Raw genomic sequence first — 20,994 nt, 5'->3', positions numbered from 1 at the left:
CTAAAGGAGGTCATGACCACTAAACCAGCCCTGCAGGAAATATAAAAGGGGACTCTTTAAGTGGAAAAAAAAAAGACCATAAGGGAGAATATGAAAAGTAAAAAACACAAAATCAGTAAAAATAAGTATTTCTGTAAAAAAAATTAGTCAAGGGAGTGATAAAATAAAAGGATGTAAAATATGACACCACACACCTAAAATGGGGGGAGACAGAAAAGAATTGGTTTTAACGTAAGCTACCATCAACTTAATATAGATTGCTATATACAGAAGATGTTATATACAAACCTAATCAAAAACCTATACAAACACACCAAAAACCATGAATAGATATGCAAAGAATAAAGAGAAAAGATCCAAGAATATCACTAAAGAGAGCCAACAAACCATGAAAGATAGCAAGAGAGGAAAACATCAAAGAAAATCTATAGAAACAATCACAAAACAAGTAACAAAATGCAATCAATACATATCTATCAATACTTTGAATGTAAATGAACTAGATTTTTAAAATTTATTTATTTATTTATTTATTTATTTATTTATTTATTTATTTATTATTTGTTTATTCATGATAGAGGCAGGAGAATTTTAAGATAGAGTTAAACTGCAGAATCAAAACCTTCTCTTAAAATAGTAAATTTTTTTAAAAAGTGCTTTAAAAGCCTTCCTAAGGAAAAAAGAGAGTAAACACAAATTAACAATAGGAATGGAAAAGGGTCATAAGTACAGATAAAAAATAGTCTTTTTTTTAATTTTAAAAAATACATGAAAATGTTCTGGCAATTTAAAAATTAGTGACATAAACACATTTTTAGAAAAATTATCAAGTTGGCTTAAGAAGAAATTTAACAGCTGATTCACCTTATACTACCAAATACATTTAATTGGTTGGTAAAAATTTCCATCTCTTAAAGGAACTAGACCCAGATAAGTCACAGGAGAGAACTCCCAAAAAACAAAAGCCCAGGACCAGACAGCTTCACCGGCAAATTCTACCAAACATTTAAGGAAGACTTAATGCCTATTCTTCTCAAACTATTCCCAAAAATGGAAAGGGAAGGAAAACACCCAAATTCATTACTATGATCTAGTAATTACACTACTGAATATTCACCCAAATAATACAAAAGCACTAATTCAAACGGATACATGCACCCCTATGCTTATTGCAGTATTATTTACAATAGCAAAAATACAGAAGCAGACCAAGTGTCCATATATACATGAAATGAAATATATATAATGGAATATTATTTATAATGGAATATGATTCGGTTGTAAAAAGAATGAAATCTTGCCGTTTGCAATGACATGGATGGATCTAGAGAGTACAATGCTAGGCAAAGCAAAATAAGTCAGCCAGAGAAAGACAAATACCATATGACTTCACTTATATGTAGAATTTTATGTAGAATTTTAGAAAGAAAACAGACCAGCAAAGGAATAAAAGAGAGAGAGAGAGAGAGAAATCAAGAAACAGACTTTTAACTATAAGAACAAACTGATGATTACCAGGTTGGTACCTGGTGTCTCAGAACACAGGCATCTGAGCAGACCCTACAAGATGCATGGAATATATTTCAGCCATTATGTCTGCCATATTTGAGTGATATAATTCCTAGAGCTGTGGAAAGACAAGCAGGACCACCTAAATTATGACTAACATTAGAGTGTCCTCTGAGTATCAAATGCAGGGATGAATAAGATGCAGTCCTTGTCTCTAAGAAGCACATAGTCAAGTGTTGGAAACAGACTATCATGTAACTAACAGCTAAAAGAGAAACATCTTGTAAATAAAAATGGGCAAAAAAAATTAATAAAACATTTAAAATAATGGGCAATTGCCCTTAATTTATGCCAAACTGACTTTGGCTAACCTGAGAGAATGGGACTTAGAAAAGAAGAAACGGGGGCAAGAGAAAAAAATGGGTCATGGGGGCTGCCACAGAAGAGCTGGGGAATAGAAGGAAATGGAATCTATATAGTGATGAGAGATGAAGAAAAGTTAATGTTTTGTCTGATTCATTTTATCTAGACTGAAGGTGGATAAGAAGCAGACTAGATAAAATTTTAAGTTTTACACTATATTCTTGAATTCCCAATACCCACCACCCCCTTCTCATCCAGAAGGCATTTTCTAGAGTATGGAGAATCCTATCCTGACAAAGTAGACACCATTCTCAGATTAAAGGCCAGAGGGTTGTCTGCATTGAAAGGACTTAAGAGACATATCACTTAGGACAGACAAGTCACTTCTCGGCCATGTTACAGCTGCACGGAGTAGTCTGGAGTTCTGAAACAAATATGAAAGGGTTTCACAACTCAAAAATAGCAGATGAGCTCATTTTAAAAATGCCAAATTCCTTTTATGGAAACTGGTGGAAAATACTTAATAGTGGTATTTTTGATTGACATTCTAAACCCATACAAACATTAGTAATCTAGATAACTAGAATAGTAAAATAAAATAATCTAGAATCAATCATCTAGAATGAAGAAACTAGATAAAATCAAATCCCGAGGCACATATTTTTCTATAGAGTTTAGTACTTCACAGTGGCTGATTTATGAGCAATTGTAGAAATTTAGTGGTTGTATTTTGAGATTAAAAAAAATGCTGATGTTGTGCTAAAGAAATACCATAAAGATGGGCACTAAGAGGTCCTGTGTTTGGTTTTGAACATTACAGAGTATCTGTGATCACCCTCCCTCTAACATTTCATCCTAAAATCTTAGGAGGCCAGCTGAGCCCTTCTCTTTATAAGGTAGATACAGTTTGGCAAATGGAATTCCCAAATCAGTTCCTCCATTTAAATGTGCTACAGATGCCACTAGATTTCTAGCACCCCAACAATAAACGCAGCATGTAACTAGAACTTGCAACATGCAGATAAAGGAGAAAAGGAATCCTCAGGCCCACTGACCAAAACTTTTAAAATAGAAAACGGGTGCCACCTTGTGGTTATTAAGGCCACTCTTAAACAATGACTTTCTGGAAAGCCAACTTAACGAAATCACCTATTTGTTTCTCCTCTAAAATGCTGTTGAAGATACCTCCCTTATACTCTTGGACTTGGTACTCTTGCAGTCTGGAGATTTCATTAACATTCTCTATCTACCCACATAAAAACACAATCACTATTCATGTTAAGTAACTGCCAACCATGGCAAACATGGCAAACAATTTTCATAACTCTAGGAACCTCTCTCCACCTGCCTTTCAGTTACCTGCATGTTAAAAGGTAGGCGAGGATTTCCATTAAAATGGTGACATGAACCCAGCGGTCCCTCCATCCTGGGAGCTGTGGAACAGACCAAAGATAAACTTATCCTCACTTTTCATTCTACACTCTTACTTCTGACTTTCTACAAAGAGAATGTATCTGTTACGTTTGTAGTTAATAAAATAAAGTGTACCAGGTTCACTTTACCCAAGAAGTGTGATACTGGATGGTCTCCGGAAAGATTAGCATGTGTGTGTCAGGGGCGGGGGGTGGGGTGGCAAGTCGAATTCCCCCAATAAAAATATGTAAGTCTTGTAGAAAGGGCACACATCTCACGCAGCATTAAAAAGTGTTTCTGGGGATCCCTGGGTGGCTCAGCGGTTCAGCGCCCGCCTTTGTCCCAGGGCGTGATCCTGGAGTCCGGGGATCGAGTCCCACGTCGGGCTCCCGGTGCATGGAGCCTGCTTCTCCCTCTGCCTGTGTCTCTGCCTCTCTCTCTCTCTCTCTCTCTCTCTCTCTCTCTATCATGAATAAATACATAAAATCTTAAAAAAAAAAAAAAAAAAGAAGAAGAAGAAGAAGAAGTGTTTCTGTTTGAAACTAAGCTTGGGAGAGGAGAGGCACGCCACAGACAAGTTGGGCTGCTCGGGCTGTGGGTCAAACGCATGCCCCCAAGCCCCCCTGGCCTCGCGCCAGCAGCCGCAGTCTTGGGCTTCTCCAGCCAACGGGCGGAGGGAGGAGTTGGGCGCTCTGGCCAGTGGCTGCTTCCCGACCTGCTGCCCAGTTTGAACACCTTGCCTTTCCCTCCCGGAAATGAGCCTCAGTCTCTCCAAGGTTGCGCCCGACGCCTGGCGGGAGATGGAGGCGAAGGGGGAGCCCGAGGCCAGGGCAGAGAAGCCGGAGCCGCAGCCGGAGCCGCAGCCTGAGGCCAGGCGGGAAGCCGAGGCCCATCCCGGGCCGACACCGGGACGCCGTGGGACGTGGGCGCGGGGTCCGGGGAGAGCCGCTCCCCGCCTCCAAGCCAAGTCAGGGACAGGAACCCAAGCTTGACTGGGCTTCGGGAGAGCGCACAGGGCTCCTCGAGGCATCCCCTCCGCAGTCGGGGACAGTGCGGAGCGTCCAAGTCCGCCGGCCTCCCCGTCGGAAAGGCAGCTGTCAGCGAGCCCCCGCTGCCACACCGACTGCCTGGAGGTGCCCCTCAGCCGCGCCTTCGGAAGGCTGGGGAGGAGGTGGGCTCGCAGCCCTGGATCTTCCTGCTGGTGCCCATGCTGCTGGCGGCCGCTCTGGGCACAGGCTTGCCTTACTTGCCCAGCGATACTGAAGAAAACCTCGAGGAGCAGTACACCCCCATGGGAGCCTGGCCAAGGCTGAGCGGCGCTTTGTGCAGGGGCATTTCACCACCAATTGACTCTTACAGATTCTCCAACTCCAGGAAGAGCACCAGGGTCAATTTTGTCTCCATCCTAGTGGTTTCCGGCACTGCCTCGCTGCTGCAACAAGAAATCTTAGAAGAAATTAGTACATTGGACACTGTGGTGCAGGATCTGTATGTGGCCAAGGAAAATGGGACCCAGATTGGCTATGATCGGGTGTGCGCTAAATACCAGGGCACCTGCATGCCCTCCAACCCCCTCCTGTCTGCCTGGCGCATGAACAAGGACCTCGACCCGACAAACATCACTTTCCCGGTCTTCAACCTATCGGGTCAGCCCATTTACCTGGCCGGCACCATTGGAGGAACCTTTTTAGGCAAGAGGACGGGAAGGAACCAATTACTCGTGAAAGCCAAAGCCATGCGGCTACTGTACTACCTGAAAACTGAGAATGTGAAGGACGATGAGCTGAGCAAGGTGTGGTTGATGCATTTCCTGAACCAATCTACCAACATTGAAAAGAGTTTGGCCTCGAAGAATATCCAGGTACCTGGTGGCTGGGTTTTATAGGGAGGCCAGGGAAACGTGGGAGGGATAATAACACTTTTTCTGAGGACCATAGCAGTGGCACTCCCTGATAATTCGGTGGAGCCCTTGACCTGAAGCACAGAGTGCTCTATTCCATTCGGTACTTAATCCAATTTCCTTAATCTCACACATCAAAGGATGCCACAAATCTTAACTCCTTAGTAATAATCTGGTGGAAAACACAAATCCCACATCCTCAAGGCCGGTGTGTTCGGTACAGGCATCGACTATCAGGTTTTCTAGTCAAATTATGTTGAAATTCCTACTCTTTGTTAAAGTCTTTGCTGTTTGGGGGAGCCCCTTAAAACTAGTTTGAAGTTCACTAAGATGCAAAAACATAGACACCTGAGTGGCTCAGTGATTGAGCATCTGCCTTTGGCTCAGATCGTGATCCCAGGGTCCCTGGATGGAGTCCATACCAGGCTCCCCGCAGGGAGCCTGCTTCTCCCTCTGCCTGTGTCTCTGCCTCTCTCTCTGTGTCTCTCATGAATAAATAAATAAAATATTTTTTTTAAAAAATATGCAGAAACTAACCTTTAAGCAGTAGTTCCATGGTGTCTTTGAAAAGATAACTAGCTCAGCATTTTCCAAGTAAGTTATAGCATAGTGCCAGGTACACTCTAGCTACTCTGTAATTGTTGGGCCAGCAAGCCTACTAATACTTGTGAGTAAGCCTGATCAAAATGAGACAACTACTAGAAAAAAAAGCCCTTGAACCCCCTATCTTTATGAAATATCAATGCAATTAATAGACAACAGCCTAATAAAAACTTAGAAAAAGTGACAATTTCTGTAGTTATTAATGATTAATAGTCTTATATAGAACTCAGATTTTGAGTTTGGAGGAACTGAGAACTCAGGAGTTTTCAACTTTGGGTTTTTGCAAGAAACTGGAAAGCAGGCCAAATTTGTGGGAAAGAAGCAAATCCATATTGTCTTTATTCTAAAGTCATAATTGACTTTCTTTGATCTTTTACTAAATTTTAACATTTCAATAAGCGATAGCATTTCAATAGTGTTTGTAACTCACACACACATATTGGAATTAAAAGTTATTTATTGGAGTATAATTTTTGGCAGATGGTCTACTTTACATCACTTTCTAGACAACTGGAGTTTGAAGCAACCACTATGACAGTGAGCCCCTTGTTTCATGCGGCATACCTTCTAATCATATTATTTGCAATCACATCATGCTACAGGTAAACAGTTTTATTATTGGTTTTTAACTCTTTTTAAAAAATCTTTGTGTGGGGGAAAATACATAAAAAAGATATAGAATATGCCATTTCAATCATTTTTAAGTGTACAATTCGGTGGTATCAATTACATTCACGCTGTTGTGCAGCCATCACAACTATCTAAGTATTTTCCATCACCCCAAACAGAATTTGTATAAGCATTAGGCAGTAACCCTCCATGGCATCTGCCTCCCAGTCCCAGTTAACCTTTCTCTACCTTTTATCCCTATGAATTTGCCTAATCTAGAGATTTCTATAAATGGAATCATACAATGTTTGTTCTTTAGTGACTGGCTTATTTCACTTAGCCTAATGTTTTCAAGGTTCAACTATGATGTAGCATGTATAAAAACATTCCTTTTAATGACTAATATTTCATCATATATATATACATATATACATACAGCACTGTTTATCCACTTATCTGTTGATGGGCACTTGGAATGTTTCCTCCTTTTGGCTATTGTGAATAATGTAATGAATACTGGTGTACAAATATTTGTTTGAGCTCCTATTTTCAAATATTTTTAATATATACATAGGAGTTGAATTGGTGAGTTATATGATAATTCTGTTTTTATTTTTTTTTAATATTTTATTTATTAATGAGAGACACAGAGAGATGCAGAGAGAGAAAGGCAGAGACACAGGCAGAGGGAGAAGCAGGCTCCATGCAGGAAGCCTGACGTGGGACTCGATCCCGGGTCTCCAGGATCAGGCCCTGGGCTGAAGTCGGCGCTAAACCACTGAGCCACCTGGGCTGCCCGATAATTCTGTTTTTAGTTCTTTGAAGAACCACCACACTGCTTTCCATGAAGGCTACCTCATTTTATATCTTACCAAGCAATGTAAAAGTGTTCCAGTTTCCCCACATCCTCACCAACACTTGTTACTTTTTGTTTTATTGATTAAAGCCATCTTAGCAATGGCAAAGTAGTGGCAAAGTACTCAACTAATAATGTTGAGGGTCTTCCTGTGCTTCTTGGCCATTTGCTCATCTTCTTTGGAGAGAAGTCTATGTAAGTCCTTTGCCCATTTTTAATTGGGTTGTCTTTTTGTTGTTGAGTCCTGTTATTGATGAGTAGTTTGTGTGTTTTGGATATTAAACCCTTATCAAATATATGATTTGTAGGGGTGCCTGGGTGGATCAGTTGGTTGAGTGTCCAGCACTTAGTTTCAGCTCAGGTCACGGTCATTCTCAGGGTCGTAGATCAAGCACCAAATTGGGCTCAGTGCTAGGCATGGCACTTGCTTAAGATTCTCTCTCTCCCTCTCTCTCTCTCCCTGCCACCCCATGCTCTCTTCTCTCTTTCTCTCTCTCTCTCTCTCTCTCTCTCTCTCTCTCTCTCAAATAGAGAAATAAACCTTTTAAAAAAAAAAGTCTTTCACCTCTTTGGTTTATTAAATTTATTTCTAAGTACTTTATTCTTTTAGATACTATTTAAGTGGAATTGCTTTCTTTCATTTTTTAATTGTTTATTGCACATAGATAGAAACACAACTGATTTTTCTGTGTTGATCTTGAGCAGCTTTGCTCAATTTGTTTATTAACTCTATTAGTTTTATTGTGGATTCTTTGGAACATTCATGGATAGAATCATGTAATCTGTAAAAAGGAATTGAATTCCTTTTATTTCTATTTCTTATCTAATTTATCTGGCTAGCACTTCTACTTCAGTGTTGAATGCCATTGGTGAAGGTGGGCATCTTTATCTTGTTCCCAATTTTAGAGGGAAATCTTTGTTTTTCCCTATTGAGTATAACATTAGCCCTGCAGTTTTCATAAATGCCCCTATCATTTTGAGGAAGTTACCTTCTATTCCTTGTTTTTTTAGTGTTTTTATCATATGGGTATTGGATCTTGTCAAATGCCTTTTCTGCATCTATGGAGATGATCGTGTGGTTTTAAAACTTTTGTTCTATTAGGGTGCTATATTACATTGATTTTCCCATGTTGACTCACTCTCGCATTCCTGGAATAAATCCCACTTGCTCATGATCCCTTCGATGTGCTATTGAATTGGCTTTGCTAGAATTTTATTAAGGATATTTGCATCCATATTCAAAAGAGATATTGATTTGTAGTTTTCTTTTAGTGTTTGTCTGGAATTGGTATTACTGTAATGCTGGCCTCATAGCATAAGTTAGGAAGTATTCCTTCCTTTTCAATTTTTTGGAAGGATTGGTGATAATTCTCCTTTTGTGTTTAGTAAAATTTACCAGTGAAGCCATCTGGTCTTGGACTTTTCTTTGTTGGGAGGTTTCTGATTACTGATTCAATCTTTTCACTTGTTACATGTCAAGATTTTCTGTTTTATCTTGAGTCAGTTTAGGTCATTTGTATGTTTCTAGAAATTTGTGCATTTCATCTAGGTTATCTAATTTGTTGGTGTAAGTTGTCTATAGTATTTTTTATAATCCTTTCAAGTTCTCTAAGGTCAGTAGTAATGTCTTCACTTTTATATCTGATTTAGTTATTTGTATCTTCTTTTTTCTTTGTCACTCTAGATGAAGGTTTGTCAATTTGCTGATTTTTTAAAATAACCAACTTTTAGGTTTACTGGTTCTCCATTGTTTTTTATTCTCAATTTTATTTTTCTCTATTATTATCTTTTCATTTCTTTCCTTCTGTTAGCTTTGGGTTTTGTTTTGTTTTGTTTCTGTTTCTACAAGATGTCTAGTAGCATAAGGTGATTTAAGAACTTTTTTCTTTTTTAATGTATGAATTTATCTGTGAGCACTGGTGTTGCTACATCCCATAAGTTAGGGTATGCTGTGTATTTGTTTTCATCTGTAGCTAAGTATTTTCTAATTCCCTATGTGATTTATTCTTTGGCCCACTTGTTATTTAATAGTGAGTTGTTTAATTTCCATATATTTTGAATCATCCAGTTTTCCCTCTATTATTAATTTGAAGCTTCATTCAATTGTTGGTTGAAAAGATACTTGTAATTTCAATATTTTTACATTTTCAGACTTGTTTTGTAACCTAACACATGATCTATTCAACAGAATGTTTCATGTGCACTTGAGAATAATGTATATTCTGCTATTGTTGGGTTGAGTGTTCTATATAACTCTGCAAGGTCTAACCGATTTATAGTGTTGTCCATTTCTTTTCTTTCTTTATAGATTGTCTGCCTAAATATTTTATCCATTATTGAAAGTGGTATATTGAATTCTCCAGCCAATATTGTAGAGCTATCTATTTCTCTCTACAAGTGTGTCAATATTTGCTTCATGTATTTTGGGTCTCTATTGGCAGTGCATGTGTGTTTGTGGTTTTTATATATTCTTGATGAATTAGACTTCTTATCAATATGTAATATCCTTACTTGTCTCTTTTTTTAAAAAGGTTTTATTTATTTATTTGAGAGAACAGCACAAGCCCAGGGGAAGGGGAGAGGCAGAGGAAGACAGCGGGGAGTCTGACATAGGGTTCAATCCCAGGACCCCAGGATCCTGACCTGAGTCAAAGGCAGGTGCTTAACTGACTGAGCCACCCAGGGACCCCCTTCTTTGTCTCTTTTACACATTTTAAGAATAAAGTCTATTTTGTCCTATATCAATATATCCACCCCTGCTGTCTTTTGGTTACTATTCATGTGGAACATCTTTCTCCATCCTTTAACTTTTCAATCTGTTTAGATCTAAAGTGAGTCTCTTGGAGACACCATATAGTTGAATCATGTTATTTTAACCATTCTGTCAATCTCTATATTTTTATTGGAGAGTTCAATCCATTTATATCTAAAAAAAAAAAAAACTGCCAAGGAAGGACTTCTGCTATTTTGCTATTTGTATTCTGTATATCTTATAGCTTTTTGTCCCTCGTTTCATCCATTATGCCTCTTGAATGTTTAATTTCTATTTTCCTAGTGAGCTGTTTGATTCTCTTCTCATTTCCTTTTGTCATGATTCTGTGAGATTTTCTTTGTGGTTACCATGGAGATTCATATAATTCTAAATTTTTAAGTCTATTAAATGGATACCAACTTAACTTTAAAAACACACAAATGGTGGGGGGCACCTGGGTGGCTCAGTTGGTTAAGTGTCTGACTCAGGTCATGATCTCATGGGTGTTGAGACTGAGCTCCATATTGGACTCTGTGCTCAGTGTGGAGTCTTCTTGAAGATTCTTTCCCTCTCCTCTCCCCCTCTCACCCATTCAGATAAAATAAATCTTAAAAACACACATGCATGCACACACACACAAACACTGCTTCTATGCATCTCTGTCCCTCTCTTATGTTGTCATAAATTACATTTTTATATACTATATGCCCATAATATAAGTTTATAATTTTTTATGTTCTGAATTCCATAAACTATAAAATACAGGGCTATAAACAAAAAATGTAATAATACTTTGCTGTTATATTTGACTAAGACCTATATTTCCTCATATAACTTAGAATTACTTTTTATTGTTCTTTCACTTCAATCTGATGGACTCCCTCTACCATTTCATATAGGGCAGATTGAATGGTAACAAGCCCCCTCACCTCTTGTTTATCTGGGAGTGTCTTAATTTCTCCTTCATTTTTTGAAGGACAGTTTTTATGGGGATAGAATTTTCAGTTGATAGGCTTTTTTTTCTTTTAACACTTTAAATCTTCCCCTGTCCCTTTGCCTCCATGGTTTCTATTGTCAGTGCATGTGTGTTTGTGGTTTTTATATATTCCAGCAATCAGCTCTTACTTTTACTAAAGATCCCTTATTGTGCTGAGTTGCTCCTCTCTTACTGCTTCCAAGAACTCTCTTTGCCTTTGGCTCTCAACAGTTTGATTATAATGTGTCTCAGTCTGGGTCTTTTTGAGTTTCTCCTACTTGGGGTTCATTAAGCTTCTTGTATTTATAGCTTCATGTCCTCTATCAAATTTGAGAAGTTTTTCATCGTTATTTCTTCAAATATTCTTCCTGCCCCCTTTCCTCTCTCTTCTTCTGGAACTCTCATAATGTGTATGTTTATCTACTGGCTGGTATCCCACAGGTTCTCTAAGGCTCTTTACACTTTTTTTTTTTTAACTTTTTATTTTATTTTTTTATTATTTTTTTTTCTTTTCACTTTCCTTCAACTTTTTTTCTTTCTGCCTCTTAGGCTCCCTAATTTTTCTTGTACTATCTTCAAGTTCACTGCTTCTTCTGCCTATTAGATATGCTGTTGATCACCTCTAGGGTTTTGTTTTTGTTTTTTGTAATTTTAGTTATTGTACTTTTCAGTTCCAGAGTTTCTGTTCAGTTCCTTTAAAAATTTCCCTTCTCTTTATTTATATTATCATTCTCCTCAAACGTTATTTTTCTTATTACCTTATTTAGAACAGTGTTTATAGTCTTTATCTAGTAGGTCCTATCTCTGTCTTTCCTCAAGGATGATTTCTATTGATTTATTTTGTTTCATACATATTTTGACTCATACTTTTCTTTCTTCATATACCTTGTGATTTTTGTTGTTGAAAACTGAACATTTAGCTATCATAATGTAGTAACTAGAAATTAGATCCCCCTTTCCTTAGAGTTTTCTATTGTTTTTCAGTGTGTTTATTTAAGGCTATAATAATTTTCTTTTTTAAAATATTTATTCATGAGAGACACAGAGATGCAGAGAGAGAGAGGCAGAGACACAGGCAGATGGAGAAGCAGGCTCCACACAGGGAGCCCGACGTGGGACTCAATCCCGGGTCTCTAGGATCAGGCCCTGGGCCAAAGGCGGCACTAAACCGCTGAGCCACGGACTGCCCTATAATAATCCATTTTCTTAGTGATTTTCCCAAACTATTATCACAAAGACTGTAATTCTTGTTTTTGAAGTCACTGGTATTTCTGTACCTTACCTCATATTTAGCTAGTGTCTTGACACAGATTTCCCTGGATGCCAGGAGCTCTCCCAGTTTCTGCAAAGTGTTTCTGTGCCTTGACCCTCCTTCAACACTTAGCAAGGCTTACAGTATGCCTCAGAATTAGTCCTAGGTGGAAGCCTGGGATCTTCCCAGATTTTTTCTGAGCATACACCTTTCCCTGGATAACTTTCTGAATTCCCCAGTATTCTTGAGTGCTTTTGGATATCTAAATCCCCAGAGAAATGCTACTCATCTTTAGTCATAGGCAGTCTTTTGTATTTTTGAGCTGTAATTTCTTTATGACTTGAGGTTTGTTCATTCAACTTGTGGTATTTCCAGGTTTCTAAACCTGAGCATTCAACAAAACAGAGGAGTGTTTTTGCATCAGTCCTTCATGTAGCCTCCAGATATGTTAGAACAGACATATAAAATATTTTAGGAATACGATTTTTTCTGCTTCCTCCAGAAACAGGGCATTGGTTTCATACTGGTAACATGAGCTGTTACCACTTTAAGACTGCTGCTGCCTCAATGCTATTGCCATCTTGAGACTGTAGCCACTTTAACACATTTGCCACGTTATGGTCGCTACGACTTTACGACTTCTACCACAATGGAGAGGGAGAGAGATGGCCATGTAAAATCACTATAAAACCTTCTTACTATGTTGAAGTGCTCCCCCACTACCTTTTCTTTTATTTGACACTCGCTTAGCTGTTGTAGGCTTTTCACTATTTTCCAGAGTTCACAGAATTCTGAAAAATATAGGCTTGCTTTTCTATATTTCTGGGGGTGGGGCAGGGTGATAAGACTTGGGAAATTTCTACTATAGGTTTTGTTGATGTCCAGCACTACACTCTTATTTTTTTTTTTTACTTTTTTCCCCATTAGCAATAGTGTGCAGATAGAATAGCAAAAAGAAATAGAGAAATTGTGGCCAGTTTTGTTTGATTTGGCATATGTTTTTTACCTTACATGTGCCAATTATGACTAGTTATCCCATTTGGAGGCAGATTTTGAGATAGAACTAAGCAAGAAGTCCTTATTTCTATTATAAGTTTGAACTGGTACTTTTAACTACATAAAAAAATTAATCTCTAATTTATTTAAGTATCTCCATTGTTCTGGAGTGGGGTTTACCTTGCAAGCACTTAAAAATTGTTATCTAAGCATTAGGGTTAGTTCAGGTTCTTGTGATCAGAAAGCTAGAATATGAAAAATATCAGCAAAGTCCCATAGATTGTATCACTCCAGTGATTCTCACAGGAAAGTCACTTTAAACCCACATATTCCAAGGCCCTGACCTATTGAATCAAGTCTCTGGGGGTTTAATTTGAAAATTAACATTTCAAAAACTTCTCTAGTTCATTATAATGTGTAAGTTGGTTTAGGAACAAATGATATCATTCAACTCTAGATTTTAAGGGAAAAATGAGGCTTCTGTAGGTGAAGGGAATTAAACACAATGGGTACCTCTTAAGAGTCAATAAACTACCTCACAACTTTGTTTTTCGGGAACAAAAGCCCACATCCTGTAGAAAACAAACAAACTAAAAAACTAGAAGGGTAGGAGGGAAGGAGGAAAGAACTGTGGGGAAGGGAAAAGACAAAACTCAATCTTGTTAAAGGCAGTAGAGCAAAAAATAAAGTTAACCTAGCATGGAATCTATAAGGCACCAACAACTGGTTTGTCAAACATTTTTCTACTAGCTAGTTGGTTCTGAAGATACAAATTTCTATCAATTCCTGCTTATCTTTACACATGATTATGGACAGTAATACAGAAAATCTTGTACCAAAGGCAATTATAAAATGATTTATATTTCTTTCTCTTTGAAGGCTTTATGTTTATCTAACCAACATACTGAACACTAGAACTCATGAGGTATAAGCATAAAGCAACTTTATTTTTGTCTCCCTTTGTTCCCATTGAGTCTTGTAGGTAAAGCAAGCTCTTCCTCTGCCCCATAAAAACTCAGGTAGGCCCTGTGACTTTTGTGATCATTCTTAGGTAAGACTAAATCCTCCAGTCAAAATTAAAATGTCCATATCCATGTCCATGTAATAAACAAAAGTGATAACTTGATTTGAAGCTAAGGATTCCCCCCCACCCCACTCCCACCCCAGCACTCTTAGCTGGAGCATGCTGCTTAGGATAGTCCTTTATGGAGAAAAAAAGGGACTCACTAGCCCTCTTCTATCATTTCTCTTCCTACTTCCCGTCTTGCTAAGCTGACTTCTGGGTTGGAGCATGCCCAAGGAGAAGAGGAAAGGGAGCAGGAAATTTCTTAAAGCACAGATGCTGCCATGATGCTTCAATATGTGCCTTCTCTGGGCTCAAAAATAAAACTGATTCTTCTGTGAGTGTGTTAAGTTTCTTGGACATCTTGCACTCCTACCTACCTCTCTGTTATCACTGAAAATCTCTTGTCTATGTTCTGGACAGGACCTCCTAGACAGTACCAAAGACACTGGCCATTCTACTTGTCTCATATACCTGTATATGAAGGTTATTCCTTGCATACACTCATTTGCCTCCCATAGAGCCTTTATGTGAACACATTTTAGGGTTTATTTTTTTTTTAAGATTTTATTTATTCATGACAGACACACACACACACACACACACGCACGTACACACAGAGGGAGAGACACAGGCAGAGGGAGAAGCAGGCCCCATGCAGGGAGCCTGATGTGGGTCTCGATCCTGGGTCTCCAGGATCAGGCCCTGGGCCGAAGGCAGCACTGAGCCACCGGGGCTGCCCAATTTTTTTTTAATAAATTTATTTTTTATTGGTGTTCAATTTACCAACATACAGAATAACACCCAGTGCTCATCCCATCAAGTGCCCCTTCAGTGCCCGTCACCCATTCACCCCCACCCCCTGCCCTCCTCCCCTTCCACCACCCCTAGTTCGTTTCCCAGAGTTAGGAGTCTTTATGTTCTGTCTCCCTTTCTGATATTTCCCACACATTTCTTCTCCCTTCCCTTATATTCCCTTTCACTATTATTTATATTCCCCAAATGAATGAGAACATACACTGTTTGTCCTTCTCCGATTGCGGGGCTGCCCATTTTTAGGGTTTATACTTATTGTCTTCATAATGAAGTTATATGAACAATAGTAAGACTTTATCAAATTTATGCTCTAATGTGAACCTCATTCTATAGTAAGTAGTGGTCTATTGAGCTTCTAGACTGTTTCAAAATTGTGTAGCATTTTGGAAATTACAAAACTTATACCAAATATTTCTGAAACAATCTGGAAAATCTTTCCCTGCTCAAATAAACTGTAAACTATTGTTTACTCATGGGAGACATCATTACCTTTCAAGGAAGATGTGGATCTCTCACCAAACATACAGGTTGTTTTCTAAGAGCAATAATTTCTAATTTACCCCTTCCCTGCTAAGTGAGTAAGAATTTCAGAAGATCGGCCATTTTTCTGCCAGTAGTCCCCAAATTGGCCTGAGCACTGGAATCTTATGAGGAAAGTTTTAGACATATAGCTTCTGTAGCTTCACTATAAACCTACTGAATCAGGATTTGCATGGCTGGATTCCAGGAATTCTAAAGTTCTAAAACTCTTCCAAGTCATTTTGATAAACTGCTTAAAACAAAATCCTTCTTGGGGACTGGAATACAGTGTTCCACTTCCAAATCTTTTCTTCCATTGTCTATTGAACATTAAAATAAAGGTCACTGAGAGAAAGTCAACTCAGCAACTAATCAAAGTCATACTTCCCTATCCTCTGAAAAATTTACACCAAAAAAGCCAGAAACTTGAAAGAGGGAATGGAAATAAATGTGTTATATGTAACATTTATCCTCATTAATCTTTCTGATTTCGAAGTTCATCTTTGTTATTTCATATTTTAAACTGCTATAAACCAGTATTTTTTAAAAAAGTATTCATTATCAAATTTTATTCTAACAAAGCAATTTACTTTTGAAGATTTTATTTATTTGACAGAGAGCAAAGCAGGGAGTAGGGTCAAAGGGAGAAGGAATTTCCCCACAAAGCAGGGAGCCCAATGTGGGGCTCAATCCCAGGACCCCAGGATCATGACCTGAACTGAAGGTAGACACCGAACTGACTGAGCCACCCACGCACCCCAAAAGCAATTTACTTTTGCTGGAATTTTGTATGTATGGTTGATTTGGGGCCCTGAATTTAACTCCTAGCACTAGTGTGTTGAAAAAAGGTGAACCATGATTATGGTGTAGAAAATCTTTTCATAATAAGAAAGTTTCATTATTTTACTTTTAATATAGTAAAAGGTCTTTGGTCATGTTCTTGCTGTATTAGAATCAGTGCTTCCATTTCCATAGTTGACTCTCCTAGTTTTCAATCCAAACTTAGTTTCTCTCTCTTCCTAACAATGTCTAGAGACAAGGATCAGTGATTTGTTTTAAAGCAGTTAAGAAACAAGTGAAATATAAAAGCAGAGATTGTTGTCAATATTTTAACATGTAATGTTGTGGTTTTGGGGTACCCTCTCTGCTTTGGCTTGTCCTCTCTGCTGTTGTGTTCCATTTACACCATTTGAAGAGCAGTGAGGAATTAACCATCTGAAGTGATTTCATATATCTTTGTGGTTCTGCACTGCCAGTCAGTGGAGTAGTGCTTGCTCAGTTGCAGAAGAATCACCCAGGAAGTTTGGTAAAAGTATAGACAAGTTTTCTGTTCCCTCTCTGCTTTTTCCCACATGGTCTGGGATAGTGCCCAGGAATTAAAGGTCTCCATTAGACAATTATGAGAATTATTGCCCAAGGGCTTTATGAGGAGGTGTCCAAGTCGAGAATGTTATAAACTGATGGAATTTCAGTATGGAAGCTACCACCACAAATCCCATGATTTTTCCCTCCAAATTTACAGGTGTAACTGTGTACGTAACAAAATGTGGGCTGCAGCCTTTGGGGTGATTTCTGCTGCCTTGGCAGTGGTGAGCGGCTTTGGCCTGATGTTGTATATTGGGGTGCCATTTGTAACCATAGTTGCAAATTCACCATTTCTTATTCTAGGTGAGTAAAACAAAACGTGACGCTACACATTGTGTATGTGAGGGTGTGGGGTAGATAAGGGAAGGAGTTAATGTTAGATTAAGCAAAATAATTACATTTAGGTGGATCTATGGATCCAAAATGAGGTGACAGGAAAGAAGAAAATCAAATTGAATTATGTATCTTTAGAGGTGGCAAAATCTAGTACCCCAAATGGGAATATACAGACAAGGGACATGAGCAGGCAGTTCACACACACACACACACACACACACACACACACACACACCAAAAATACAAAATATGATTTTGGGGGATTTTTGGTCACTCACTATTCCCCACAGCCATTAAAAACTATAGGTAAATTGTATGTAATTGATTTAATGTAAACCAATATCCTATAGTCTGTGTATTCATAGGAGTGTGAATGACTCTGTGTGTGTGTGTGTGTGTGTGTGTGTGTGTGATTTAAGCAACTCAAGGAATGTGCAAGGACAATTTCTGAATAAGGTTCTATAAAACTAATTTTTAAATACCTAATAAATACCATGAGTTCATTCTTGGTCTGATTTTTCCCTTTGGTCCAGCTAAGTACAAATGAAATCCTCAAAGCCAGTAGCTGTGGAATATCAGGATGCAGTTTATGACAGACTATATAGACTTGTGTTAATTTAGATCCTTCTATTTTCTTGATCATACCTATAGAACATCTGATCAAAGGCAAAGTTGCAATTCCTAGTACCCTCCCATGGAGAGAAGATCCCTCCAAACTGAAATTAAGATCAGGATTTTATTCCACTTTATATATTAACTTGTCTATTTTATTGAGTTTGTATCAATATACATGAGTGAAAGTAGTGTCAACTCCAGTAGAAAGCTTGAGGAGGTGAAATTTATCTGTGACATCTCATGCTGTCCTTGCTAATCCCCTTCCTTCTTTCTAGTTTTCCTTTCCTGGTTTTCAGTGCTGATTTCAAAGTCCTCAAATGTTCTGTCCTCTATTCCAAGCCAGTCATGAAACATCCTTGTGGAAAAGAATTACCTAGTAGGCATTAGTATGTAAAGGATTCTTAAGATGTATTTTTGGTGCATATGTCTGATCTCAAGAGTACTTGCATTTTAATAACAATGCCTTAACCTGGGAAAGTAAGTTTGAATGATAACATTCTGGGTATCAAAAACAGGCTAGTGGGAAAACGATGTGTGTGTGTGTGTGTGTGTGTGTGTGTGTGTGTGTGTGAACTACGTGGCGTTTCTCAAATCATTCCATATTGATAGTTAGATGCTAACGGTAGAACAGATGAGTCCAGCTTCTGTCTCAAGCAACAGAATGTTGACTTATGTGTTTGTGCATTTGTGTAAAACGGTTTATGAGAGAAAATGGTCCCTCAAGTAATCCAGGTGGAATCAAAATCCATTGCTAATCCCGCTTTGCTCTGTCTGCCACTCCCACTGCTTGTGCTCCCGCTGCTTGTGGCTGGCTCTCTCTCTCTCTCTCTCTGTCTCTCTCTCTCTCTCTGTCAAATCAGTAAAATAAAATCTTTTTAAAAAACTAAAATAAAACACCCTAAATGAAGACTCAGAGTAGAGTATCCGGGCTATGTATAGATCATGGGAGTGTGTTCAAAGCACAGAGTTATCACAGAGGAAGGGATGAATTCTGTTGTGGATTCAGAGGCAATCAGAGAAAGCAACGGAGAAAGTAGTACCAAAGCACAGACTGGGCAAGATAAATAAGACCTTAAGAGATGGACAGAGAGGAAGGTTTGAGCTGATGTGTCTAATTTTTAACAGATATTAATACATATAAAGATTGTTGTTTTTTTAAACAGGTGTTGGGGTTGATGATATGTTTATAATGATTTTTGCCTGGCAGAAGACCAGCACCAAGGACAGCGTGAGCCAGAGGCTGTCCACTGTCTATTCCAAGGTGGCAGTGTCTATAACAATTACCACCATTTCCAACATCCTGGCCTTCTATACTGGGATTATGACCTCTTTCAGGGCTGTACAGTACTTTTGCATCTATACAGGAACAACCTTGCTCTTTTGTTATTTTTATAACATCACCTGTTTTGGAGCATTTATGGCCCTGGATGGTAAAAGAGAAATAGTCTGTCTACGCTGGTTGAAAAAGCCAGAAACTCCCGACCAAAAATGTTTTTCATTAAAAAGATACTGCTGTCTCCCATGTGATTCTCTCCCACATGAACAAGAAACTGATACCCATCCAATGAATTTGTTCTTTCAAGACTATTTTGGCCCTTTTCTCACACGCACTGAGTCCAAATTTTTTGTAGTGCTTATATACATTTTGTACATCATATTTAGTATTTATGGTTGTTTCCAAGTACAGGAAGGTTTAGACCTTCGAAATTTGGCAAGTGATGATTCCTACATCACACCATATTTTAATGTAGAAGAAGACTATTTTTAGAGTTTGGTCCAAGGGTTATGGTTATTGTTACTGAAACTTTTGACTACTGGGATGAAGATGCTAGGCAAAAGCTGGAAAAATGTCTGGCAGATTTGGAAAGCAGTGACTATGTAGATAAAAATCTTACAGAATTTTGGTTACGAAAGTATGTGCAATATATGGAAAACAGACAAAATGTAAATGATAAGGTTACATTTATGAACAGTTTGCCTCCTTTTTTAACAAAATTTCCACTTTTTATGTATGATATTAATATTTCATCATCAAATGAAATCATTTCTTCCCGGGGCTTCATTCAGACTGTGGATGTTTCTTCTTCAACCAATAAAAAGAAGATGTTATTCCAATTACGAAGCAGAGCTGAAAAATGCAAAATTCCACTAATGGTGTATAACCAGGCATTCATATATTTTAATCAGTACACTGCAATATTAGAAAACACTGTTGGAAATATTATTGTTGCATCAGCTGCTATCTATGTTCATTGTTTCCTTATTGTTAATTCCTCATCCACTGTGTTCCTTGTGGGTAACTTTTGCTATTGCTTCTGTGATTGTGGGAGTAACAGGTTTCATGGCATTCTGGAATGTCAATCTTGATTCCATATCCATGATTAATCTTGTTATTTGTATAGGGTTTTCTTTCGATTTTTCTGCACACATTTCTTATGCATTTGTTTCCAGTTCTAAGCCCTCAGTAAACAAAAAAAAAAATTGAGGCATTGTATCTGCTAGGCTACCCAGTGTTACAAAGTGCACTTTCAACAGTAATAGGGGTGTGTGTTTTATTGGTAGCTAAAGCATACATCTTCAGGACATTTTTTAAGATTATGTTTCTTGTTATGCTATTTGGGGCTGCTCATGGCCTTATTTTTATCCCAGTATTCTTAACCTTTTTTTGAAGGTTTGTTTGAATATACACTAACAAATCAAACACCAATTATAAAATTCCTGATTGCCACAATACAATCTGATAAAAATGCACTATTAGAAATAGTCAATAAACTAAAAAAAAGCATGTTTCCTTGGCTTGTAAATCCCATTTTAAAATGTTATTTAAAATATCCTGAGAAAAGTTAGTCTTACATTAAAATATCTTTACTAAATTAGGAAGTGTTGTCATCTTTATTATACTCTGTACAATCAAGCATAAAGTATGACTTTCCAATTTTTTTCCTTTTGTTTCATTGGTAGATGTTTTTGCTTGGAGTTCAAGTATTTTATATATTATAATATAAATGGAATATTATTTTCATTGTACTTCCTATTTCATTACTATGTAAA

General features: G+C 37.9%; 1 protein-coding gene across 1 annotated transcript; it reads left to right on the top strand.

Moving 5' to 3' along the window:
* Positions 1–4,085: 4,085 nt before the first annotated feature.
* Positions 4,086–20,612, top strand: LOC112920413 (patched domain-containing protein 3-like). Its single transcript, XM_072731934.1, is given in 11 exon segments — positions 4,086–4,200; positions 4,327–4,449; positions 4,452–4,583; positions 4,586–4,632; positions 4,634–5,146; positions 6,269–6,390; positions 17,150–17,295; positions 19,107–19,706; positions 19,709–20,187; positions 20,189–20,413; positions 20,415–20,612. Coding segments are annotated over 11 exon segments (2,700 nt in total).
* Positions 20,613–20,994: the final 382 nt, after the last annotated feature.

Source organism: Vulpes vulpes, chromosome 12 (assembly GCF_048418805.1).
Source record: "Vulpes vulpes isolate BD-2025 chromosome 12, VulVul3, whole genome shotgun sequence".
NCBI lineage: Eukaryota > Metazoa > Chordata > Mammalia > Carnivora > Canidae > Vulpes > Vulpes vulpes.
This window is presented reverse-complemented; position numbering and strand designations above follow the sequence as displayed.